Source organism: Alexandromys fortis, unplaced genomic scaffold (assembly GCF_014885135.2).
Source record: "Alexandromys fortis isolate MF-2015 unplaced genomic scaffold, M_Fortis_MF-2015_v1.1 scaffold_13, whole genome shotgun sequence".
Classification (NCBI taxonomy): domain Eukaryota; kingdom Metazoa; phylum Chordata; class Mammalia; order Rodentia; family Cricetidae; genus Alexandromys; species Alexandromys fortis.
This window is the reverse complement of record NW_026067908.1, coordinates 15,557,634-15,585,144: the sequence shown is the minus strand read 5'-3', so window position 1 is coordinate 15,585,144 and position 27,511 is coordinate 15,557,634. Positions and strand designations below refer to the sequence as shown.

At 39.2% G+C, this 27,511-nt stretch overlaps 1 protein-coding gene across 4 annotated transcripts in view; it reads right to left on the bottom strand.

The window, feature by feature from the left end:
* The window catches only part of LOC126498043 (cytochrome P450 2J4-like), a 158,144-nt gene that overhangs the window by 5,188 nt on the left and 125,445 nt on the right, over positions 1–27,511 (bottom strand). For 2 of the 4 annotated variants that reach the window (XM_050136386.1, XM_050136385.1), the window contains exons 2-8: positions 17,479–17,641; positions 12,784–12,933; positions 12,240–12,400; positions 7,480–7,656; positions 5,547–5,688; positions 1,814–2,001; positions 1,586–1,724 (exon numbers count right to left, since the gene is read on the bottom strand). In XM_050136386.1, the coding sequence (XP_049992343.1) occupies positions 1,586–1,724; positions 1,814–2,001; positions 5,547–5,688; positions 7,480–7,656; positions 12,240–12,400; positions 12,784–12,933; positions 17,479–17,641 (1,120 nt within the window). Of the gene's footprint in view, positions 1–1,585; positions 1,725–1,813; positions 2,002–5,546; positions 5,689–7,479; positions 7,657–12,239; positions 12,401–12,783; positions 12,934–17,478; positions 17,642–21,614; positions 21,971–27,511 lie in introns of those variants that run through there. The other 2 variants (XM_050136389.1, XM_050136392.1) reach the window with 2 other exon arrangements.

Genomic DNA, 27,511 nt, shown 5'->3' with positions numbered 1-27,511 from the left:
ATAAAAGGTACCAAGCCACATGGCAAATACGGACAAGAATTATGGGTTAATTTAGGATGTAAGAGTTAGTTAATAAGAAGCCTGAGCTAATAGGCCAACAGTTTATAATTAATGGAGGTTCTGTGTATTTCTTTGGGACTGAATGGCTGGGGGACCAGGCAGGGACAGAAACCTCTGTCAACATGGAAAAACATCTTCCCGTGGAAGACATGATGATGATCTACTCTCGTTCTTCTCACCACAGTCTTAGGAATTATCACACAGGGCATTTAATTGAAATGTAAAAAGGACCATATTTCTAGCCTCTCCATATTTTATGGATCTGATTCATTAACATAGAATAGTTGAATAAGTGAAATATGTGTCTGAGGTTTTGTCTTTACAATTTTAATTATATTATATATTATAATTTTTATAAATAGGGAAAAGGAACAGAGTCTCTATATCTTATCAGCTCTCCTATTAAAGTGAGTTGTGAACAGTGAGCAAAGGGACAGACAGTGCCAGATGGAAAGACAAAGAAGTCAGAACAAACCCAGGGCAGCCCAGCCCCAAGAAACACTGGCTCTGGATCAGCACTAGCTGTGCAGGCAAATGCAGTCTCCTCCTGGTCTGAACCTCCGCATCATGAGAAGCAACACTGCCTTAGGTAATCAGGCAAACTTAATGATCATATCAAGCATTTCCGTGTGCCTTATTGCAGCATTTAGGCACCGTCTGCAGACAGTGTTAGGAAACACAAGCTTCTGTGTGAGAAAACCTGGTGGACACTGTGCTCTGGGAGAAGCACACTTGTCTAGGTCTGTGTCCTTTTCTCTGCAGTGCCCACTGACTGCAGCTTGGAAGTCAGCGGTGAGATGCATACTCCAAGGGGGCAGCTCTGCTTCATCTCCTGTCCCACACTTTCCTGCTCTCTGGTTGTTTGTTTTTATAGGTTAATCTTAGAACATAGTTATGAAATTAAAGAATTGCAAAATTACTTGACAAAACATATGCAATATATATATAAGTCATTATCTAGAATATACCAGAACATTTGATAATGGATTCCACACAACTACCACTATAGTCTTTAGAAAGAGTCATCACTGCATACCCTTTTCCTGCGTGTCAGGTGGTGCAGCAGATGCATGTACTAACTACATTTAACAAAGGCATTCCAATTTAAAAAAAAAAGACCTATTCAGGGAGGGTTCATGGGATAGAAGCCTATTTACTTAAGCAAACGCCAGTTAAAACTATCTACCAACTAAAAACATTAAAATTCAACTCTCTTCTATGTAAGGAGGCATCCCTTAAAAAGAACTGCTACACTCAAAATGTCTACACAATGGCAGGAATTCAGTTTTGTTGTTCTCAGCAAGAGGCACGGATTAGGCCTTTGTTCTCAGTGAGGTAAGAAACAGAAAGTTGAAATCTCCATCAGAAGCAAGGAGGGATTCACTGTATGTGTGTGTATATATGTGGGTACTGACTGAAACCAGCTGCAAAATGGAGCTGTATGGGAACCCATCTGTAAGGATTCCAGAAAGAAGAGAAGGGATAAGGTGGAGCTCTGAACACCCTCCTGCTCATCAGAACTCACCCATTGAGAAAGGCAGAAAAGATTCTCTCTTCCTAAACTCTCCGTTCTCCAGAAAGTGCTCTGGATTGAAGACGTCTGGGGTGGCCCATTCGTTGGGGTCCATGTGCAGTGCAGTCAAATTGGTCTGGAGTATGGAGCCCTAGGGAAGGCAGCAAAGACTCAAGTAACGCATGGACTAGATACACAGAGGGTTGGTTGTTGACAAACTGCCAAGCCTCAGTTACTTACCTTCGGCAGATAGAATCCAGCCAGCGTAGTGTCCACTGTCACTTCCCTGGGAAGATTCAGAGGAATGATATTTCCCATCCTCTGCACCTCATGGACAACAGCATTGGTGTAAGGCATAGAGTCTCGGTCATTCAGGCTGGGCTGCTTCTTCGGGCCAATCACTTTGTCAATTTCAGCCTGGACTTTTTCTTCAAGGAAACAGGAGGCTCCATTAAGTTTTAAAATTTAATGCTTTCTTCCTAAGATTGAATAAGCCATCTCCCCAACTTATTTGCTTTTATTTCATCTGGTGTCCTGATTGTGATGAATTAAAAATTCCCTATCCCTTAGGAAGTCTGATTTAGGAAACTGTAAACTCTATAACTTTCTTCAAGCCTACAGCATAACTATTTATATTTATATAATACATATATTTCCATATATCCTGAAGTAATAATCAGGATGGCCATGGCTAAGCTCATATCAGTATCTATTCAGACTTCTAAAAATAAATACTTTTTACTGAATAGAATATCACCAGTACACTTTTTTTTTTTCTCCTTGCAGAGACTGTGAATCCTAAAATAAGGACATCAACAGAGTTCTTGTCTGTTAAGGACCAATTTCCTTTATCAGAATTGGGAAATCTTTGTTGTATCATCATGCCACAAGGTGGAAAGAACCGGTCTAGCTCCTCTTTCTAAAGCATGAATTCCCTTCATTACAGGAAATTACATCCTCACACCATTACACTGGTAATTAAGTTCCAATGAGTCCATAGGGCAGACACAAACATTGAGACCACAGCGTATCTGCAGACTCATTTCTCAAGGATATGTGCTGTCATGGGCAGTGAATTGCAATGCATTTCTGGGCAGCATTGATGATCAAACTAGAAATAGTTTATGAGTGTTGGTTTCTTCAACTGATTATTGAGAAAAAAATCAGTTTTATCACTGATTTTTTTGATATCAAGGAGATTTTAAAATTTATGTAAATTGGTATAATCATGATAGCATATGGCAGACGCTTCCTCTCAGTATCTTCACTATCTTAGAGCAGTAGAGACTCAGCTGCTTACCTGCTTCTCCAGCTAAAGAAGTCATTTCCCAGATTCCTTACAGAGCAAATGTGACTGAACTAAAATGTTGAAATAAGAGCGGCGGGGCTGCGTCCCCAACACCCCGGCCGTTTGGCTAGCTTATGCCTGAAATAACAACACACAAACTGTATTCATTTAACTGCTTGACCCATTTCTATCTAGCCTCTTCTAGGCTAATTCTCACATATTAATTTAGCCCATTTCTAATCATCTGTGTAAGCACCCCAAGGTGCGCTTACCGGGAAGATTCTAGCCTATGTCCATCTTGGGTTGGAGCTTCATTGCACATGCCTCAGAGAGCAGAGCTATCAGGAGAGTGGAGCATGGCGTCTCTGCTCCAGAGAGCAGAGCTGTCGAGTCTCTCCGGAAGCAGAGCAGAGTCTGACCTCACTTCCTCTTCCGCCCAGAATTCTATTCTGTTTACTCCTCCCATCTATGTTCTAAGCTATGAGGCCAAGCAGTTGGTTTATTATAATTAACCAATGACCTTCCTCTATCACTAAAACATAAGCAGACATGGTGTTTCATCTTTGGGACAAAGCTTGTAGAGACAATGTCCCCTTCCTTCTCCAGTTCCCCCCCCCTGGGGTGCAAAGGCGGTTCTCATGGGAGCCACTGCAGAGTCTTCGAGCCTCATCTGAGCTCACCACTACTGCCACAATGTAAAAGAATTTGGGATTCAGGTCTTTTACAAGGTCCGTCATGGCTCTTTCTCTCAAGAGAGAAATATAAATGTCTAATGTTGGCAGTACTGTACATATAAAAGAATTTAATGGGAATAAAATTTATATAAATCAGATTTCAAAAACTCTGATGATTTTGAGTTACAGCAAATTCATGTCCATGATCACCTTTAATTTTCAACCTTCCTGCCTCCGTCTCTTAAGAATTTTGATTAGTGATGTGGGCTGCTAATCATAGCTCTTTTTGCAGTTTTTAATTTCTATTGATATAAGATTAAATATATGTTTAGGGATATTCGATCATACTGTGAATCCCAAGTTTTCATTTGCATTAATTAAATAAAGTTAACCTTAGGTGGGGAGCTAAGTTAGGAACTAGTTCACAGAAAGTAATAATAGATTATCAGAGTGCATCTTAAAGAGATAGACAGATGCACTGGAAGTAGTTTAGAGGGGTTTTGAGAGTTTGTTTTGGTGGAGTAGAGGGATGTGCTTTTGGGAGACACCAGCTATGGGAGAAGGTTAGCTAGCTGATACTCAACCTCTCTGTGCTTGCAGGTTTTCACCTCAGTCTTTGATTCTGGAATTTTACTTCTAAATAGAATGATAGAGATTTAGTTAATGCTACCTTTAGCAGCAGTGGCAAAGCCAGTGCCTGTGGGAACAGAATTCCTGCAGGCTGTGCCCTGAGTAGCTGGGCTACTGACATAGAAGCAGGAAGATAACTGAATTTCAGCTGCTGGCTGTAAAGGCAGTAGATTGAGGGGCAGCCACTGTGCTGAAGTTGAAACAACACATTTATCTACATTGTTGTACAAGTAATGGCAGGAACAGTTGATCTTGCAGAGCAAGCTATCTCTTTACAATCCATGCTTTATCCCTCTTATATTCTACCTTCTATGTCTACAAATTGAACTGTTCTAGACAATTTGTATAGTTTAATGTACAGGACTTTGGTCTTCCATATTCATGCATGCATCAAGATGTTTTTCCTCAAGGACTGAACTTTACTCATGGCCCATGAGTATCCTGGATGCTTCAACTATTGACTACTGTTAATACTATAAAATGAACACAAATTAAGCTTCTATCAGTTAATATACTGGATGGGGAGATGGCTTAGCACTTATGGCCAAACCGGATGATGTGTGATTGAGCTTGGGAAAGATCAACTTCCATAAATTATTCTTTAATCTTCATATGTACACAGGAAAAAACAGCATATAAGTGTGCAAATATGCAGACTATATATATATATATCTTTTAGAAATATAGTAATATATTCTGGAATCTTTGTTTCAGAAGGCTAGCCTGAAACATAAATAAATAAGCTTTAAGAATCTTAAAAATGGAACTTTCATGAAGAAAGGCATTTTAGATAGTAACCCAAATATGCATAACATAGATCCAGATGATATATTTAATATGTATTAATATAATTTGTGTGTGTGTGTGTATAAGTTAGATTATATTGGTTACCATACAAGCATGAGAACAAGTTGGAATTACAGAACAGAGTTAAGAAAGCCAGGTATGATAGTCTGTATTGTTTGTTGTCCTAACACTTGTGAGGCAGAGACAGGAATATCCCTGGTCTGGCAGAGGGGCACACATGACAAGACATTAGATACCAGAATAAATAATTAGGACAGTACTCAAACTGGAAAGGATTGTTACAAAGCAAGGAGGGTGTGAAAGGGTGTGAATAAATGTTGTATGGTAAATTTACGCTCTGTGGAGCATACCACAATGTGAACTGATTTCTCTCTTTCTTCTGAGCTTCAAGATTGTTGAGGATACAGACTGGAATATCTATACTTCTGGGATCATCATAGTCCTCACAGAACACGTGACGGATGTGCTGTTTCCCGAGTGCACATCACCTCACATATGCTCCTCCTCCTCCCACTCCCCCATCCTGTCTTCTGAACCCATTCTGCCTCGGTTAGATGGTGTCACCACATCTCACCTTGGATTTCTGGGTAGACCGCCATGTAGAGCAGAGCCCAGCGCATGGTCGTGGATGTTGTCTCTGTTCCAGCAAGGAAGAGGTCTAGAGTGCTGCAGATGAGGTTTTCTTCGTTGAAACTTGTAGTAGTTTTGTCAGGGTGCTAGAAAAGACAGTGTGTATTTCTTCAATCATAAGATTTTTCACTGTCTCATAACACTGGTCCTCACCCTGAGGAATCAATTGCATTAAGTCATTCAGAGTGATGCTCCCTTTGATATTCTACAGGTGACTTTGCTGATACCAGAAACATGAATTTTCTGTGTTCATTGATTCTTCAATCTGCATCATGTTGCAAAATCAAACTGCACTGAATCCATCACTAGTTCTTTATGACAAACATCACCTTTCTCACTTCCTCTAGAAGCATCAGTTTGTTAATGCTGCTCTTAATAATGTTGTTCTCGTACCTGTACTTCATATGGTAAAGGATTTGCCTTCTCTTCTGGGCTTAAATATTGCTTCTATCAATATTATGCTAGGAAGATGAAATAAGAGAAAAGATAATAAACACACACACACACATACACACACACATTTACCATTGTGCCCCAGCAAGAGAAGGAGCCCATAATCCAGAGAGTTGAAGCTTCCATGACAAATTCAGTGATATGTATTTGCCAGAGGCCTGCTAGGATCAATAGGATAAAAACTTACATTTTACAATATGGTTTAAATCCAACATGCTCCCCCACACACTCATGTTTTAAATACTGGTTCCTTGCACTGATAGTATTTGGGGAAGTTTTTAGAAATAGGAAGATAGCATCTAGCTGACGGGGTTGATGATAGCTCCTAGAGTTACACCCAACCCATGGCTCCTTCCTTCCTTGCTGTTTCCTAATGAACAGTGATGTGAAAGCCTCCACCATAGCCTTCTGCCTCACGAGCTGAGTTGCTTTGCCACTCACTTTGATGAACTGAAATGTTCTGAAACTTGGCCAGATGACAATTTGCTTTATTCAGTAGTTGCTTCCACATATTGTTGCTACAATGATGCAAAACTAGCTAATATGTTCCCTCAGTGTCTTCTTGTCTTGTTCTATTATTGAATAGTACTCATATGGAGTCCAGAGAAAGGTATGTCTCACCCATATAAGAAAGTTAAATTCTATGATTTACTTAGCTGAAGTTAGTCTGTTTCAGTGGCGTCCCAGTTGGGGAGGGTAACCAGGCCTGGACCAACTCACAATAAAATAAAGCTCTAACCTTTAATTGCTACATTTATTTTTCATCTAACTCCTTCAGATATGGGAGAAGGACCAAGGAAATAAATAATATGAAAGAATCTAGGTATTTCTAGGACCTCAAGCCAAATTGTAGCAAATCCTTTATTCCAAATCTTTATTCTAAAGACCCAAACAACCCAACATTACATTACCATGCATTTATAAAATGTTATTCCTATGTTTTACTTCTAAGGGTGTGTTACGTAGTGATTTACAAAGATGTTCATCTTGTCATCTTTGCAACCATGACATGTTACCTGATGCACAAAAATAGATCTTGAGGATATGATTCATATCAGGAGGAAAGGTTATCCTGAGTTATTCTTATGAGAGGGGCCTCCAGGGTTAGAACAGGAGAAATGAGATGTAAAATAATCAGAAAGGAAAGAGATGATATAATCTCGGCATTGAAGATGGAGCAGGGAACCACAGCAACCAAACATCAATGTCCCCCTAGGAGATGGGAGACACAAGGCAATGACGTTTCTCTTGTTTCCCAAAGTTGGTTGCCTGGCTGGCAGGATTACAGGAACGATCTAGAACTATGAGAGAATAAATCTCTGCTATACTAAAATACTACTTTTGTGCTAGACTACTGCTCAATCAATTGGAAGCTATTCTACACCACCCTTTCTATAAGAAGACCCAGGAACTGTCTTCCCCACCTTTGTCATTTCCTTGAGGAAAGCATCAATGAAGTCTTTCGGCTCATCAGGGTTCCAGTTTCGGCGGTGTTTGTCAATTATATTAGAAACATATGACTTCAGTTCTCTCCAGGTAGCCAGTGTTGTTTGGTGTGATCCAGGAATATATCTCATTAACCATGGGAAGATGTTATAGAGCTAATTATGGGGAAGAAAATGATCATGGAGACAACATAAAATCACTTTGCATTTCAAGATAGTCTTTTTACCTCTTAATCTCCTACACTAGAACATCTGGACTGCTGCTTTTCTTCATACCCACTGGTGGGCATTTCAGTACTCCCAAGCAAAGTCTACCAGGTTCAGACCACTTCTCACTGGTCCAACTCTTTCCTATCTAGGACACACATTGGCATAGCATTCAGTAGCTGTCTCAATTTTGATTCTAATGTCATCAAAGACAATGAAGGGTCAAAGGATGAAGATGTTGGAATCTGAGATCAGACTGGGAAGCATGTAAGGTCGGGGAGATAGCCCCACCTGCAGTGGCTACAATTTGCACTTACCAACTGAAATTAACCTGAAATTTGATATTTCTGAGTCTGAAATCATGGACTGGATTACGGAGCTAACCTTCTGTGGCTCATTGCTGTAGAATCGAGAAATTCTGACATTACAGGGGTTATTGTGACATGTAGAGTGGTATTCCTGCTGCAGCATAGTGATTGGTACTCAGGGATCCCTGAAGGAGTGAAAGAAGGTGTTGTAATTTAGAAAAAGTGGCATGCAAGAGAAAGGCGCCATGTGAAAAAGCCCAGGTGTGTAGGGGAAGCCCAGCCAATCACCTTGCTTGAAGGGCGGGATCCCCTTAGGCTATTATTTACTTATAAATCTTGCAGATATGCTCCCCACTACCTCTTCTTTTTCCTGCTCTTCGTTGGAACCTTGGTTTTGTAAGTTATTCCCTTCTTCCCCTTAATAAAGGTGATATTAAAGATAGCCTGATTAATCCTATTTGCCAGTCGTTAATGCCCCAACACAGGTGGAGAGGTTTTATTTATTTATTTTTTAATTGGGGCAAAATAAATTGAGAAAGGGGCGAGGGGAGAGCGGAGACCGACTTCTGAGGATAGGAGTGGCAGAAAAGAATAAAGAGGGAGGGAGGGAGAGGGAGGGAGAGAGAGAGACAGAAAGAGGGAGAGAGAGAGAGAGAGAGAGAGAGAGAGAGAGAGAGAGAGAGAGAGAGAGAGAGAGAGAGATGGGAGATGGGAACAAGGTGAATGTGCACAGAAGATGCTCTTAGTGGTTACAGCTGAGGACATATACCCCAATGTCAGGCCAGTACAGATGCCTGAGTACTAATAGCAGGTCCTCTTGCTTCCCATCTATGTGGGATACATCCCCACCTGAGAGTCTTAGCAGGGGTTTTAATCTAGGAAGTCTTGATGGTGTGAGAATATGTACCCTAATCATAAAATGTTAAGGTAATTCTGGCCCGCAGAATTGTTACCTACAGAATAAAAAGAACATCCGTGAAGACAATTCTGAAGATAGGAGACGCTTGCTTCAGTACAGACTCAGCAACAACATGCTCCAAAGGCAAAACAAGAGCCCACGGGCTCATCTCACCTCCTCCATGCATGTAACCAGCAGCCTCCAAATTTTATGACCCAGAATGCAGTTGGGTCAGTTGTCTCTTCTTTATGGTTTCTCTTTTGACTTTTTTCTTTTACATTTGCAAATTTTTTAAGTGGACACTGTTTTTCCTTAACTGTTATTATTACATTTTTAGTTTTTTATTCTTTTTCATGAATTCATCTAACACCATTTATCTTTAACATTTCTAATCCATAAATCATTTCTATAACCTATGATATACCCTTGCATTTAGTAGTATTTTGAATTTAGTGAGTTTTTAAAATAATACCTTTATATTTTACTCATTTTTTATATTTATCTTATTTTATTTCTCAACTTTTTCATTACTGAGTGATTTTTTTGATGCCCCCTTAAGTCGCTTGTATTTTTCTCTTCTCCCTTATATCATTTCTTTCCACTTCTTATTATTGAACCTTGCCTGTCTTCTTTTTCTCCATTTCCTGATCTCCTCCCTTTATCTCACTTATTTACTCTTTCCACACTTACCTTCAATAATTTTGTCTTCCTAGAAAATTACAAGGAGCCTTTACATTATCATTTCAACAGAGACATGATGGTGAACTATCAATGATTTTAAGTGTGTTTTTAGATCTGTATAGTTTAATATTGCTGCTAGAGGAGTTTGCTTCTACTTGCAAAATGATACTTGCCTTTGAGAACAGGCTGCTCAATATGAAGATCCTTTCAAATAATCCAGAAGAGATATCCCTATCAATAGATGCGGACATTAAAACAAATGCATGAAACAAAAAGAAAAAGATGATGCCTCAAAAAATCATAACTCAAATAACACATATTTTGAAGACCCTGAAATATGTCAAATATTGGGTGTGCAAGCATTTTCTGATCAAGATGATCAGAGGTTGAAAGGAAATACAAAGAGGCAAAGGAGTCCAGTGTGGGCTCTAGAGGTGAAAGTCAGCCGAGTGGAGGAAACAGGGGAAGGGAAGAGAGGCAGCATAGAGATGAAACTGAACAGAACAGAAAAAAAAAATACAGCAAGGAAACTGAGATTTTTATAAAAACAAACAACAAACAAATAGAAGGCAATTTTAAAGCTGAATCAAAAACAAAAACAAGACAAAATGAAATAAAAACAAACAAAAAACCACAGCAGAAAACACCAACAACAGCCTCCACCCAAGAGAAGATCCGGAAGGGAGAATTGCTGATGAGAAGCTGCACTCCAAGAGCAGCAACAAAGAATGGAAATAATGACCACAGGCAGAATAAAACTGTCATATGATCAAGAGACCTAGGAATGCGCGGGACTTGATTTCAGAAGCTGAGCAAAAAAGTAAAGGGATGGAAAATTAATTCAATGAAATTACAGGAGAAAGTTTCCCAAGACAGAGAAATGAAAAGATGTTCAAATACAAGAGTCATTTAGATCCCCAAATAAACACGAGTAAATCAGAACATCTCCATCAAAACTAAAGGAAAGCAGCAATATTTACATTTTAAAGGAGATGGCTCCGTTAGTAAAAGTGTTGGCTGCACAAGCCTGACACCCACATGCACACCCCCAACAGAGAAGTAATTAAATTTCAAAAATTAAGTTTGAATGGAAATATTCCCACTGACGCGCAATGACAGAAATGACCATCAAGACAGCCCTGAAGTTAAGTGAGAGCTGAACACAGAGAAGGAAGAAAGATGAGCCTCAATCATGAGAGCACAGGGAAGAATAAATGATATGAGAACAGCCAGATAAAGAGGGACCAGGAAGGAACCCATCGTGTCTAGCACAGTAAACAAGCAAATGCTTAGTAGTAGTTGATGGAAAGTAAAAAACCAAATAATCCAAGCAGCCAGAAAAAAAATAATAAAACTGATGGAATTACCATGACTAATCAACCTCTCTCCATAATAACCTGAAACAATACAGGAAGCAAGGAGAAACTGGAAACAAGCTATTCTGATGTTAAAACAAAATTAGCTAGAGGAGATAAAGAAAGCCACTGCCTGTTCCTAAGAAGAACAATTCATCGGTTAGAACAATTGTAAATACGCATGCATCATAATTTGTGACTCCTAATTTCATAAGACAAATAACAATGAATCTGAAGTTCAGACAGATTCTCATGAAATAATTATGGTAATGTCAGTACTCCACTCCCATCCCTGCATAGGTCATCCCAAGCAAAATTCAGCAGAGAAACCTCAGAGCCAAACTGCATGAATCAAATACACTTAACAGACATCTAAAGAGTATACCATCCAAATGAAACCAAGAATATTTGCTCCTTAGCTGCACCTGGAATTTTCCTCTAAAGTAAGACCCAAATCTTAGCAAATACAAAAGAATGAAATAATCTGTGATATCCAAATAGACTATAGTGTAATACAAAATTTAAAAAAACAGTAGCAAGAAACACTACAGAAACTATATAAACACACAGACGAATAAATTGTTGAATGAACATACCTCATTGAAAAAATATGGAAAAAAACTGTCAAGCTCCTAGAACCAAATAAAGATGAAAGTTCAACCTACCAGATCATTTCTGAGAGAGCCAAGGCAATTCTAAGAGGAACATTTATATAGGAATGAGCACAGGGACAGACAACCCAACAACAAGGGGGGTAAAGATTTATGTCTAAATAAAAACACAAGAAAAATGAGTGGATGCGGCAGCATGAACAATTACAATATTCACGACAGCGTTATTAATACAAACTTTAGCTTAGAAACAACTGGATGTCTAACTACTGAGAAAAGATTAATAAACCATGACAACGGGTTAATAAAGAGAAGCACGCACACAGGATTATAGCTAGAAAGTATGCTTGTAGTTTGCACGTGAGGTGTGAAGTGGCAAGAGAGAAATAAAGTCAAAGTCAGCAATAAGATTTTCATACTTAAAAAAGAGAAGCATTTGGACAAGCATGGCTACCCCATAAATGTTGGGACTTCCATTAAAATATCAGAAGCATTTTGTACACAGTAAGTTTTCTTATTAAATACTTCTGAATCAGCAGATTAATTTGTACCAAACTCAATTAAAAGACATTATATTTTAGCTTCAAAAAGTGCTGGGAACCAAAAGAAAGAGCCTACTTGTACCTGAATTAGCCCCAGTCCAATTTTCTCCCAAAATAAAGGAAACCAGAATACTTACATGGACCATTATTGAGGAACCCAAATACATGGCCTCTTCCAGTAACCTCAGCAGGTCGTGAAACTGCTCGTCATGGTAATCAAAACGCTCACCAAAGGTGATGGCGCAAATGACATTGGAAACAGCATTGTGGATCTTCAAGTGAGGGTCAAAAGGCTGCCCTAAAGATGAATAAAGAAAAGGATGGGATGTATCTTTCAAAGATACTGGTTTGTTAATTTCATATGACAGAAAAAGATTCATAACAGAGAGTCATGTAAGAGACTCTGGGTTAGTCTGCTATGAGATTAACATATACCAAAAAAAATCTGTCAGTATCTGTGAAGTCAGACTGATGACCAGGCCTTAGGTGCAGCAGTGTGTCTCATGACTGTGTGCTTAGTTTCAGAACTCCAGGGGTAAGGTCATGGCTACATGGTCACTGCTCTATCCTCAGTACTCAGCACAGTGCAGAGGCCAAGCCAAGCACTTAGGCATTTAGGAAGAATCTGCTCAATGCATGAAAGGGCCACAGCCACCCACACCTGCCCTGTGGAATGCCCACCTTTCTCCTCTTTCATGGCCCCTACAAGGTGTCGAGCTTCTTCCTGTATGCGATGCTCTATGCTCCTCTTTCCCACTCCAAAATTCTTCAGGGTCGTCAGGGCAAACCTTCTCTGCTCCTTCCATGTTTGGCCACTGGCGAAGACCAATCCTGGAAACAAGCAATTCAGCCTTACGACATTGTGATTCTAGTTTAAAATTACCTAACAAACAGATGGCCACATATATGATGGAAAGGAGAAGAGCCCATAATGGACTTGACAGCTGTCTAAGGAGAGAGAATGCCACAAAACAAGGAGCATAGTGGCTAGCATCTCCTGGTGACTTGCAACACCACAGTTTAGTCAATATTTCTAATATATTCTTTACTTTAATACTCTTAGGAAATTGAAAGGCTTATTATCAGAACATTCCTGATCTATTACAATGGGTAGAAAAATGAGATGCAAGGATAAAGTACATTTTTTAAGGGAACTAGGTACATAGCATAATTATATATACAAAACAGTTGTCAAGCAAGAACTATAGTTATAATATTTAGTTCATCTATATTTGACAAATTAAAGAAAATACTCTATTGTCTATTTTATCTTTTTTTGGTTTTTCTTTTTTTATTTTTAATTTATTTCTTTATTAATTAATTAAAGATTTCTGTCTCTTCCCCACCGCCGCCTCCCCTTTCCCTCCCCCTATAGGATGGATACCTATAGAAATAAATGATCTAAAAGAAATTTAGCAAGCTGTTGTAACTTGTGGCTTGCATTCCTCATTTGTTAAGGAGATGCTAAAGTCATGATCTTCTAGCATTAAAGGCACCCCACATGACAATTAGTTTCAGCAGTCCTGGATGATGGACCTCAATTAAGGTTTAAAATTTATTTCAGAGAAGAAGCAAAAATTTTGGAACAACAGGAAAAGCAAAAGGCCTTAAGACTTCACAAGATCAAATTTTTTGGTGAAGGCCTTTATGCTTACCCACGGGTTCAAGCTCTTTACGATGAACAAATCTTGTCCCTATGCTATGACGCAGCCTTAAATGCTTTGGACAGAATTCAAGAACTGGGAACATGAATTGAATCATATACCAGGGTTAAACAGGGCCAGAGAGAACACTTTACTGACTTTCTACAAAGATTAACTAAGGCTGTACAAATAGGAGTAACAGCCCCAGGTGCTAGATGAGTATTTATTGAATATCTGATTTTTGAAAATGCCAACTTAGAATGCAAAAAGATACTTGGGCCTAAAGGTTAGATACGCACCTATAGATGAATGGATCCTGCATACAATGAACATTGAGACATTTGACTATAATACTGAATCTTGGGTAAGAGAAGCAATTTCCAAAGAAATGAGGAGACATCAAAATGTCAAATGTTTTAATTGTGGTAGAATAGGACATCTGAGAAGGGATTGTAGACAAGCAATTCCTATCAATAATATCTCCTCATCTCCTCTGGGAATGGCAAGAATAGGAGGACTTAGCCTTCAGATATTTGTAGGCGGTATGGCAAAGACCAACATTGGATCAAAGAATGCAGATCAACAATGGACAGACAAGGCAACCCAATACCATCAGGAAACTCCTTGAAGGGCCTCTTGTATGCCTCGAAGCCAAAGGTGGCCCAGGCATTCCCAGTAACTGTGGAGGGCATGTCTCGCCAGGAAAATTAAAAAATCCAGAGCCTTCTGTAAAAAACCATACTGTTCTAGATGATGCCATAAACATGGAGGATAAGTCAAAAATTCCAAAAGAAATAGGAAATGTATATTCTGGCAGGCTTCAGTAAATGATCAAAGACCAAAGCTAAGAGTGCATATAAATGGCATTATAATTGTTTGTTTGATAGACACAGGTATGGATGTGAGTATCATTACTCCAGAATCTTGGTGTCCAAATTGGCCTCTTCAAGAGACAGATAATCAATTTCTAGGAATTGGAACCATATCTCAAGCATGAGGTGGGTTGACTGTATTGGGCTAGAAAGTCAGAAAGGGAAGCTGAAGCCATATGTGGCTAATATTGCAGTACATTTATGGGGTTATGACCTAGTGCAACAATGGAATACCCAGATTAACATTCCTGCAGTCCCAGGAACTCATAATTCTGGGAAGAATATTAGAAGGTACTATACACAAAGGTCACCAGCCATTCAGGCTGTACAAGAAAATTAAGCAACTAGCAAACCTTTAGATGAACCAACAGACCTACCTTTAAAATGGTTAACTGAGAAACCAATATGCCTTAAGCAACGGCCTCTAGCTGAAGATTAGTTGCAGGCTTTAGAACAGCTGGTATAAGAGCAACTAGATGCTCACCATATTGAAGAATCAACCATCCCTTGGCATTTAACTAACTTAGGGTTCTGTTGAAGTGAGACACAATTGCTCCTGGCAGCACCGATCTATTCCTGAGAGGATGTTGAGCACTGAAGACACTCCACTTGGAGCTTGTTTTCTTCTTGGCAAAACTTGCCTTTGGGCAAAGAAACACCTATGCCTCAACCACTGACAAGATACATGATATCCAGAAATGGATAAGCAGGACTGTCAAATCCTGCAAGACAGGATAAGATGGTTTTAAAAAATTTCCTACCTTTGAAAATGGTACATCAGCTATTCTAGGCCTTAGACAAAGTTGATTGCTTCAATGTTGCAAATGAGACTTTGGGTGATTGCCCAGGTTGCCAGTTGTCTCTGTCATTTGTTGCACATTTTGGAAGTTACTTGAATGCACTTCCTGTTTACTCAAGTAATATTATTTTCTTTCTTGGACTTTGACTGAGTTGAAGACTAGATAGTTGTAGTTACTTTCTTCTCATGACTTGACCAAGTTATTTATTATACTAGTTAGGATAAGATAATTATTGAATATATTTGTTCTTATTGTAAATAATTTTGTATTAGGCTTAGAACTCTCTTATTTAAACAAAAGGGGGAGGTGCCATAGGAAGTCTTACAGCCAGTGATTACTCGCCCATTGGGGCGTGGCCTCTTCTATTATATAAGTCATGTTGGCTTTTCTCTAGCATGCCTGGACTTCTGTTTATAAGGCTTCAATGCCATTGCCCTGGTCTTACTCACAGTGTGGTTTTGCATCTGGAGTGTGTAAGCTCCCACCCTTCATATCTAAAACAAGTTTCTCTTTAATATCTCTAGATCCATGTTAGTACTTCTGGTCCTTTAGAGCAGTGGTTCTTAACTTGTGGGTCACCACCCTCTTGGGGGCAAAACAAACCTTTCACAGGGGTCACCTAAGACCATTGGAAATATCAGATATTTACATTATGTTTTATAAAAGTGTCCAAACTACACTTGTTAATGTCTTTCTTCCATTCTCTACCTGATATTGTAAGATCTCCTCTGCTCAAAACCACTCAGAAGTCTTCCTGGCTGTTAGAATAAAAATCAACATTTAGCAAACACTACCTGTGCTCTTTCTGATCAAGCTCAGAAGTATCAAGAGAGCTTAATTATGTCCCTTAAATACCATGCTTGCTACATTGGATATCTTTCCATTCCTCAAGACATCTCTCCTTTTTGACTTTTCAAGGATATTATATCCCTTTAACTAAGTATTTTTCAGTTCATTAAATAAATGTCATTTACTCAGAGAAGATTTCCCAGAATTCTCATACAATCTTAGATATCTCTGATTAAAAGCCTTCTGCATTAATACTGCTTTACTATTTTAATCCCTGGCATTAACTTACACTGTGTTGGCTGGTTTTATGTCAATGTGACTCAAGCTAAATTCATTGTAGAAGGGGGAGTCTCAATTGAGAAAATGCCTACGTAAGATAAAGCTGCAGGCAAGCCTGTAAAACTTTTTTTTTTAATTTAAAAAACAATAATTTATGTTTGGTGTGGGAGGGTCCATCTCATGTGGTTAGTGCAAATCCTGGGCTGGTGGTCCTGGTTTCTATAAGAAAGCAGGCTGGATAATCCATGAGGAACAAGACAGAAAGCAGTATTCCTCCATGGCCTCTGCATCAGCTTCTGCTTCCAGGTTCTTGCCTCGAGTTTCTGTCCTGACTTCCTTTGATGATGAACAGTCATATATAGGAGCATAAGGAAAATAAACCTTTTCATCCCTAAATCTCTTTAATCATGGTATTTCATCACTGTAAAGTAACTCTAAGATAGACGTCTAGTACTGTGCTTCTCAAAGCAAACATCACAGGGTACTGATAATTATTTCAAAGAGTAATTAGAAAGCACATAAAATGCTGTTTTGTTGGATTAATAGATTTCAAATTTTGTGTTCAACTTATGACTTTATTTGATGACAATATAAAGTATTTATACTAATAAATTATAATCTTGGTCTGGAGCTTAGAAGCTACAAGCAAGATGCAATAGAAAAGAAAATCTGACTTACATCAATTTTCCTAGGGTTGATGTGGGAAAATGAAAGTGAGCACAGTGTTGGCTGTGATTGGGTGCTGTCGTTACTTCCAATCAAAGCATCTAGAGTTAGTTTTTCCAAACGTGATTTTACCCGGTCTCTACTAGGACACACTACAAACCATCTTAAGGGTGCTTTCATTTAGGAAATATGGTACCCAGCTCCCATTAATGGTGGCGTTTCATGAAGGTATTGGCTTATGGGAGTGTTGGATAAGTAAGGCATAGAGATGCCTTTAATATATCATAAATATTACAATGCATATCTGACAACATATAAAAGACTTACCATTTTCCTTAAAAATATGTTTGTGAATAGGAAATTTAGGGCGACTCATAAAGTTTTCTTCCAGTTGAGTAAAGGCCTCTTTGATTAAAGGCAGGCTGGTTATAATCACTGAAGACATGATCCCAAAATCCAGACTCATAACATTCCCATACTTCTTCACAAGCTGAAACATATTTCAATAGTTAGAGGTGGGTGTTTTCATATCTCTCTGTCCAGGGATGGAAGGCGTATGTGTAGCAAACTCTGATCATATTGAGAAGTCTTTATTTCCCTGTGAATGATACACCTTGGTATGTGAAAATGGTTTTGATTTTCTTTTCTCTGAAATGTCCTAAACTCAAACCAACTTTAAGAATGAGATTTACCAATACAAATTCATTAACAGGAATAAATGAGTGGATGATGTTATAGTGTGTATCTCTGTATAAAGATTTTAGCACATAGATTTCAATAAAGAAGCAAATTCTCTAACTCTGGCATTTTGCAGTTTAGGATGGGCAGAACACAGTGTATGCCACCTGGTAAAGACCAAGGTATATCTGTGTGAATCATACCTTGTAGTATGCACAGGGTAGGTAGCACAGAATAAGGAAAAAATATTTTTACATCATTGTATTCATTGGTTTTGTGTGTGTGTGTGTGCGCGCGTGCGCGTGTGTGCACATGTTGTATGTGGAGGGTGGTTTTGTACATGAGTATGTCAGTGGACATTGTTGGGGAGTCTGTTCTCTCCTCTCACCATGTTTGTCCAGGTGATCAAATTCAGGTTACCAAATATTTCAGCAAGTGCCCTAACCTACTGAACAACTTTTATGGCCTGCAAGCATGAAATTCACAGTAATTGAAAATATCTGTTGATGGCTTTCTTGTATAAATAGCTATGATAACAGAAGCAATAGCAAATTAACTGTGGCTCTTTAAATATTAGAATGTGATTTAGAAGAGGGCTCTGGTAATGGAAGCAACAAAAAGATGGAGGGACAGAACCCAGAGACAGTGCTGATGGGCTCATGCAGCATTCATGTCACAAAAATCTTGGCTGATGTGAAAAAAAAATTTACCTGGGTTCTCAGGGGTCTGCTCTGATAATATGTAAAAGATGAATAAAAGGAAAAGAAAGAAAACAGAATGAGCTTCAGCTCATAGGAGATATCTGAACAGTGACTTGGAATATATTGAGTAATTTTATACATACAATGATCATATGAGGTATGCTTAGGGCCATTGTATGTTGGGGTCCCATTGTTACAGCTGGCTTGAAGTACATGCTAATATCTAAGTTGTGTATCACAGCCCACTTCAGTCTGACAAGACTTTCTCTTATTTATGTAATGTTCTTGTAAGAATTCTGTGAACTCCTACAGAGAAAGCTAAGAGACTATGATGTGGCAGGAAGTACAGCTCCTACGTGCTCAACAAGGAGCCCAGCTTCTTCACTGTCCTTGTCCTGTTTGCGATGATGTCACTTAAACTGATCTAAAATGTCCATCCCTTTACTTCACTAGACGCTTCTTAAACATTCTTTCTAGGCACAGCAAAACTGGTGACATCATTCTATGAAAGGCTAGGTCCAGAGCTGTCCATCCATCTAGATTTCTTATGGTATCAGAATTGATTAGCAGAATCCATAGGACTCATTGGACCATAGACTGTCCTGTCTTGTGCCTGTCATGCCAAGCATTTGTTTAGTGTTTCTTGAGTGAATGAGTCTGTGAATAAATATATCTAGTTATTAAAGGCCAGTATATTCTATTAGAATATATGTTTTAAGTTATTGTATTGAGATAAATCATATATGTTCAAGCCCTTATTTTGTCATTATCCCAATGAGCAACCTGGGGAAATCAGATTCCCCCCTTTCCTTGACAGCTGAAAATGGAATGCTAAGAGGTGATTGCTAATTGCTCCATGTGTGCTTATCATGGAGTCTCAATGAAGGGGGCATAAACCCCAAAGGGAAAGCCATGCATCAGTTTGTGAATTATTTAAAGAAGCAAGATTAAAATTTAAGTATTCCTAAGTTATACCATTTCACTTCATTTGTTTATAACAAGATATCAAAATGTAAACCTATAGGAAATACAAAATAAATAAATAAAAAATTATTGAACTGGCATAATGTTTCCAGCCTCAGTGTCACCACGCCCTACTGCTGTGACACCAGACATATCACCCAACCTCATATGACTGTGTAGTACAACATAGAGCAAATATTTTAACACTGACAAGATAAAATAAAAACATTTCTTTTTACTATTGCAACATATGCTATCATTTGCCAGAAGCAAAACTCCAACCAAAGCTTACTCTCTTTTGCCAAAATATGAGAAAAATGAGGCTCAACAGGTCAGAAATCTTTTTAACATTTTTGCTTATAAAGTCAAGCACCATTACGATAGGACCCTACAGAGGGTTACAGTGGTGGGGTTCATCTATGACATCTTGTCACTTGCTATGTGTCTCTTGGGCTGAGCCTGTGAGGTGAACTGTGACTTCTCCAGCTGAATTGCTATGGAGAGAATTCTGTTTCCCACCCTTCTTTTGCAGCAATAAATACATCCCTTCCCTATGAGACAATTATGGGAAGATCACTGGTGTTCATTTTCCTATAGTGAGTTGCAGCTGCACTATACTAATGGGGCCCTGAAATTTGCAGCCATCTTCCTTCTTGCCAGCTCATGCTGCTGAGACTGAGGAGGCTGACGTGGCAAGCACAAAGTGTGGTTATTCTGATTCATAAAATTTATTCTGAAATTTCCATTTGAAATGCCATTCACAAAAGTGAGTACTCTGAGCCTCTAAAGCTACCTTTACAAGTAAAATGTGGACCTAGTGTGTGCATCAGTCTTACCGCACACTACACAAAATGCCCAGTCTGACATTGCTTCGTTCATTCACTAAGACCCAAAAGAACCTCAGTTTTGTTGAGATGGCACAGATGTTGGTAAGATGGAAAAAAAATATTTCCAACAGGTTATTACAAAATTATTCCAAATCTTAACAGAGAAAAGAAAGATAAGAAGAAAAGGCATGACTTGAGGACAGAAAGCTGCCATGGCCTCTGTGGAGATCTGCACAGCAGAACTTGGCAGAGAAGCAGTGCAGAGGGGAGAGGCAGCTCTCCCATGCACAGCACAGAGAAAGCCGATGGCAAACAGCAAGACCCAGCACCATAGATGTCATGGCTGTGCACCCATGTCCTGAAAACAGGAATGTGCAGATGAGAAAACACCTGAAAAATGGTGGAAACTTCTTAGTCTGGGAAGATCAAAACCAAAAATGAAAGAATGGAAACAGCAAATAGACAACCGCAAAAATTAAACATTTTGTTTAATGCTTATATATAAGTTGTAAACAGATGCGTCCCAATTAATGATGAAACGTGAATAATAAAAACATGCCCAAGTATATGCAATCCAGATGAATGCAATTCTAGTATCATGCGTAGGTAAAAATAAAAGAACTGAAAGGCATACGCCTTTCACACACTGACCAAAAGGGGGCTTGAGGTGTTTAAGACATCAGAGAAAATTCAGGCAAAACAAATTTACGCTGGATAAAGAGGGATATTACATGGTCACATGGCTAAGGATTCAAACGACCTGGCAGTCTTAAATATGCACTGTGTATACAGAACAGATTTCCCAACTTAATGGGAGAGCTTGCAGAACTGAGTGAAGAAATGGGCACTCTCCTGGCGCAGCTAGATAGAGACTTGATTGTGGCTTTCTTAGTAACTGACAGCATCAGTAGTAAGTAAGCGAGGATGGAAAAAAGCCTAAGGCTTAGTAAAAGAGAGCTAACACCTAAATAGCTTCAGCCTTCAGTCAATCTCTCTTTCTCCCTCTCTCTGTCTGTCTCTCTCTAGGTTTCTCTATGTAGCCATGGCTGCCTTGAAACTCGGTCTGTAGTGTAGGCAGGCATCAAATTTATAGAGATTCGCCACCCCTGCCCTGTTGATCTGCATATTTCTTAAAAGAGCATGTTCAGAAGTTAATTATTTGGCTTAAAATTCGCAACCGTGAGCATAAGCCTTTAAGCTAGGCCCACCCCACCCCCACCCATGTTCCCGGATGTCGCCAGTCTAGCATTAGGATTATGTCACTGCACCCCCAGGCAACATTGTCCCTTCCTACCTGCTGCACTGCCAGATGTGGTTGCTCCAAGTCCAATTGCAACATGTTGCCCACAAAGGGCAGACGTCGTGGCCCTGGTGGGTAGTTTTTTGGGCGCCTGCTTTTGAGGTAGTCAGCCAGGAACAAGAAGGTGACAGCAGCCAGCAGCAGGGTCCTGAGATGGAGCGCTGCCCAGATGGCGGCCACGAGGGAGACCGCGGCTGCAAGCATGGTTGTTACCCCAGCAGACTCTTTAGAGGAATGAGGGTCTGAGCTAAGGCTCAGGGCTCCTCGTTTTATAGAGATCTCAGCTAATTCTGTTCCTGTCTCCTACCAATCACACCCCTCCGTTCAACTTGGAGGCCGTAGGACCCAGAGAGCACAGACGCCCCCGCACTCACAGCCCCAGCCTTCCCTCACTGAGCAGAGGTCTTAGCCACGCCTTCCAATTAGCACATGGCCCTATCCTTTATCCTCAGAGCTCTCAGCCCTGCCCCCTTACAAGCTTAACCAGACAAGACAGACATTTGGAGTTGTGGCTTTTCCCTTCAAATGACAGTCACACTACGAGCTAAAAAGAATTTGGGTTTAATTTGGTCTTTATAACTCGCACTTACTTATAAACTGCGTTGGTATTATGTACATGATATAAAAAGCAAGTACCTGTAGAAAGGACATAGATACACATAGCTGTAACTGAAGATGGATTACTTGTTCTAAAATCGGGTTTTTGTAGCTTCTATTTAGATCTATTTTGTAGCTTCTATTTAAGGTTACACCATCTGGTTTTATTTTCGTAGTTCTAAGCAATTACTAATTGCAAATTTATCCACTTAAAAGTATGAGCCAATATTAAGCAGAAACCTTTATTTTTAAAGACACAGAACTTAGCCTGAGCAGTGATGAGCCTTTAGGCAGGGTGAGAAGTCATTGACAAACTGGTTTTAAAATAATGTTTTTCCTCCAGTTTGAATTGGAAGAGACTTTGAAATACTTAGGTTTTGAATGTGACTGGTTTTTTGGAATTCCATCTTCCTCCCGAAATCCTAATCATGAAAAAGAAAATTTTAAAATAGATCTTTGTAAAGAAATTTGTCCTTTTTACATGTATTACAGTTCAGTAGGAGCCTCCCTTACAATATATATATGTATATACATATATATGTGTGTGTGTTAAGGATTTTTGAAGACATTTTAATAAGAATTTCTAAGATATATTCCTAAGAGGCATTCTGATTAACATAAAGCATTTTATACCATATAGTTCTTATTTTTCTCATGATCATTAGTTAATTGAAATAAAAATTTAAATGATATTTTTCATTATAGCCTGTTTTGGAAGAAAATCCTATTCAAATCTATGTGTGTAACATTAAATTTTATAACTTAAGGAAACATTAGTCCTACAATTCCAATGAATGGTGTTTTATATAAACAAATATCATATTAAGGTTTTTATAAAACACTTAATAGACCACAAATACCATTTTAATAAGTTTGAAAATATTTAGCCTACCTGTATAAGGCAGCGCACATTCATCAAGTCTTTTAAAAATAACTCACACATTCACATTTATAATTACGCACTTGTGCAGTTTAATTGAGCATCCTACATATATGCATATATACATGTATATCAATATATATATATGCCTATAGCAGTACTCAATGCAAATAAATAAAAAATTGAAATGGCCACAGGATTTGTTAGTCTTTATGTGGAATGAAAACAACATGTGAACATATTTATCGTAGACTAGACACAATTACATGCAATGCAGATATGTTCAGTTCAAGTAGAAAGCTCATATATTCCTATCACTTTAAGATATGAGGAAGGCTGAGTAAAATGATCAAAAGGTCAAGTTTATCATTTGTACTTAAGGAAACATTCTTTTCTAATTTTAGAACTGATGTGATGGTGACGAAATGTCATCACAAATAAAGCAAGCTACCACCCCAATGCTACTTTACATTAAAAAAAAATAAAAAGAACATTTACTCTTCTAATTTGTAGTGGGGCTGAACTACATTTCCCATACCTGCTTGTGTATCCACGTGAAAGAAGAGGAACTAATTGGAGGTATAGCATCATGAACCAGCTATCAGATCCCTGCTTAGTACCAATCTCACCTGTATTTTGTCCTGGTCTACATAAAGAGGATCTTTCCCACATTTACCTGGCGTCACCAATATTTAGGTGGCTATTTTTCTGTCTAGACATCCTTAGTACCCCCATAGATCAGAAACGATTCCACCCACCTATATTCTAAGGAACATATGCTGTTTCCTACCATGAAAAGATCCTAATGTTCATCCAGTCCAAAGTCTGTAGACAGTCGAAGTTTTAGTCTCTTTAGAAATCAAAATGCATTGAGTCTGATTTCTCCTATGTTGGCCTTAAACGTTTGAGTGAGCCCCTTCTCAGAAAGTCATGGGAATGGGAAAGCAGGTAGAGTATTTCCTGTCTAAGCAATTAACTTTCCACAAAACAGAGAGAACATGAAGGGAAGCAAAGGTGCAGAAAGTCCCTTGAGTAATTTAGGGGAGACACGACCATCCTAATGTGATCTGAATTCAGAATGTGCTGCTTTCTCAAGCAGCCTCCGTTGTGTCTCGGGTCGCTCCCTTGTAGGCCAAGAGTGGCTTTGGTATATTTGGGACCATAAACTTTATGACGATGTCCCCTTGAAAAGGCATGTTTTATTACATCTACTCAGGAATAGGATTTGGATGAGCCTAGACTTCTGTCTTTGGTGCCGGTGGTACTTTACAACAATAAGTAGGAACCTAAGGTAACTTTCAAGCCATGCTTAGCAAGAAAGAAAAGCTGAGTGGTGGTCAGGCAAACTCACCAACAGAGCTTCAGGACAGATTCTGGCATGGACAGCTACAAACCTTAGTTGGGACAGAGACATGTTTGTACATTGTCATCATCTATAGCCACCTGGAGAGCTTCTCTAGACTTTTTAGTACCCAACTCATGCCAAATCAGGACTTTTGTCTTTGTGGTATAGTAAAAAAAGATCTTCAAATGAAAACTTAAGCAAGATGCTTAAGAGAAAGAGAGCTCCTCAAAGGGAGACTAAGATGTTCCAATGGAGGGGAGAGAGCTTCCCATTGGAAGCTGCCTTGACAAGTTTTAAGCTTAGCGCTTTGCTGTTATCTTAAACCAGGCCATAAACATCTCTTTGGAACAGTGATTTTGCTCCTCTTGGAGATAAAGAATGAAGAGGCACGGTCAGAGGACGATAGGTAAATATGAATCTGAAAATAGCCACATTTCTTTTACTGTTGACCAAATCAAGGAAATTTAGAGCCCAGAAAGCATTCACTAAAATCCACATGAGGAGATAATACTGGCAGTTTGGATAGAGGGGATTCATATTGGTACCTGCCTCATCCAGTGAAAAATTGTTTTTTTTGGAGGCTTCCACATCTGGGCACTATAACTGTTGGGACAAAACAGGAATTTTACCACAAAGGGTAGGATGCAGTTTATTCTGGACATAAGTATGAGTGACCATGGCCCAGGAACACGGACTCAGTTAACACTAAATTCTATGTTCCAATATGTGCTATTCTTGGCACACCTGATTTAAAGTTGTTTGTATGCGTGTGAGTTTGCGTGTGTGTGTGTGTGTGTGTGTGTGTGTGTGTGTGTGTGTGTGTGAATGGTTGGAGTTACTCAGGAGGACTCCTTTAAGAGGTGGACCCTCGCTAGGAGAAGTAAGTTACTCTAGGTGGATTTGAGGTAATTTAGCTTGACCCCACCTCATGTTTTCTCTGTCTGCTTCTTCTGTGAAGATGAAATATGGCTGGCTGCCTTCCCATTGCCTAGTGGGTGAGCCTTATACTTCTGGTACAATGCCTTCACCATTATAACAAACTCTCTCCATTGGAAATATTTGTCAAACCCTTTTCTAAGTAAAGGTTTTGGAGGTTCTGTTGAGGACCAGCCTCAACAAAACCACTTCTTGCCAGGGTAGGTGGGAAAAACACAAGCCAGAAGACAATGACAGGATTTTCAGGGATCATTCAAATCCCGAAAATCACCTGCATTTTTTTCCCCACAGCTTTGATATGAAAGGTTGAAGGCGTAAGTCACGAACAATGTCACACCAGTTTGGAGTTATGATTAATAGGGTGTTATTTATTTAAAGGGGAAAAAACTTACACATCAACGTCCCAGACAACAGCCATCTGCACAACCAGGAAGGGAGTCTTGTCTCCTGCTTAGCTGTAAGTGAAGTGATTTAGCAGAGTAATTAGCCTCTTTTTTAAAGGGAGTGAGACCACTTCCCATTGGGCTGGTATCACAGCAGCTATTGGTTGGAGGGGCGGAAGGACCTCCTGCAACAAAAGGTAAACTAGGGGAGCAGGTAACAAAAGGCTTTATTAACTTTCTGTTGCCTAGGTAGCAGGTTGACTCAAGTCATGTTTACTTGGCCAACACTTGGTCACATAGGCTGAAAACACCTCCTCCACAGGTGACTTCATAGTCACCATGAAAGGAGCAGAATCACATTAGCATATTCTGAACACCTGTCAGGATGGCACCGTATTTACTAAACTTCAAAAAAAAAAAATGGGACAGTCTGTCATCTCCTATGCAGGAAGTGTGATTAAGCCTTTTTATTCCCCAGACTCTCTGACTGTCAGTTAAGATGGGCAATGGGCCTGCATTTTTCAGACCCCACAATTCCTCATGTTTTATTTCCCTAACATGGGGCTGACTGGTAAACTCCAAAATGCACAGAAGTGACCGGGCATAAAAAGGAGCCTGTGAGAAAATTGCACATGAAGTGGAGAGGTGAGCAATGAATGCTCAGAAATAAGTAGTAAAATTTTAAAACAGTGCTCAACTTCATATGGAAAAGCAAAAAAACCCCAGGATAGCCAAAGCAATCCTGTACAATAAAAGAACTTCGAGAAGCATCACAATCCCCGATTTCAAACTCTACTGCAGAGCTACGGTACTGAAAACAGCCGGGTATTGGCACAAGAACAGACAGGAGGACCAATGGAACCCAAAAGAAAACCCAGATATCAATCCACACATCTTTGAAACCTGATCTTTGACAAAGAAGCAAAAAAATCAAAGCAAAAAAAGCACATTTAACAAGTGGTGCTGGTATAACTGAATATCATCAACCTGTAGAAGAATAAATAGATCCATATCTATCACCATGCACAAACTCAAGTCCAAATGGTTCAAAGACCTCAACATAAAGCCAGCCACACTGAACCTCATAGAAGAGAAATTGGGAAGTACACTTGAATACACTGGCACAGGAGAGCAGTGCCTAAATAGAACCCCAGCAGCACAGACACTGAGAGAAACAATTAATAAATGGGACCTCCTGAAACTGAAAAGCTTCTGTAAAGCAAAGAACATGGTCAACAAAACAAAATGGAAAAAGATCTTCACCAGCCCCACATCAGACAGAGGTATGATCTCCAAAATATACAGAGAACTCAAGAAACTGGTCATCAAAAGAATGGATAATCCAATAAAAAAAAATGGAGTATAGACCTAAACAGAGAACTCTCAACAGAGGAATCTTAAATGGCTGAAAGATACTTAAGGAAACTCTCAACATCCTTAGTCATCAGAGAAATGCAAACCAAAACAACTCTGAGATTCCATCTTTTACCTGTAAGAATGGCCAAGATAAAAAAACACTGATGACAACTTATGCTGGAGAGGTTGTGGGGTGAAGGGAACACTCCTACATTGCTGGTGGGAGTGTAAGTTGGTACAGTCCCTTTGGATACCTGTATGGTGATTTCTCAGAAAATTAGGAAACAACCTTCCTCAAGTCCCAGCAATACCACTTTTGGGTATATATCCAAAGGATGCTCAATTGTGCCACAAGGACATGTGCTCAACTATGTTCATAGCAGCATTATTTGTC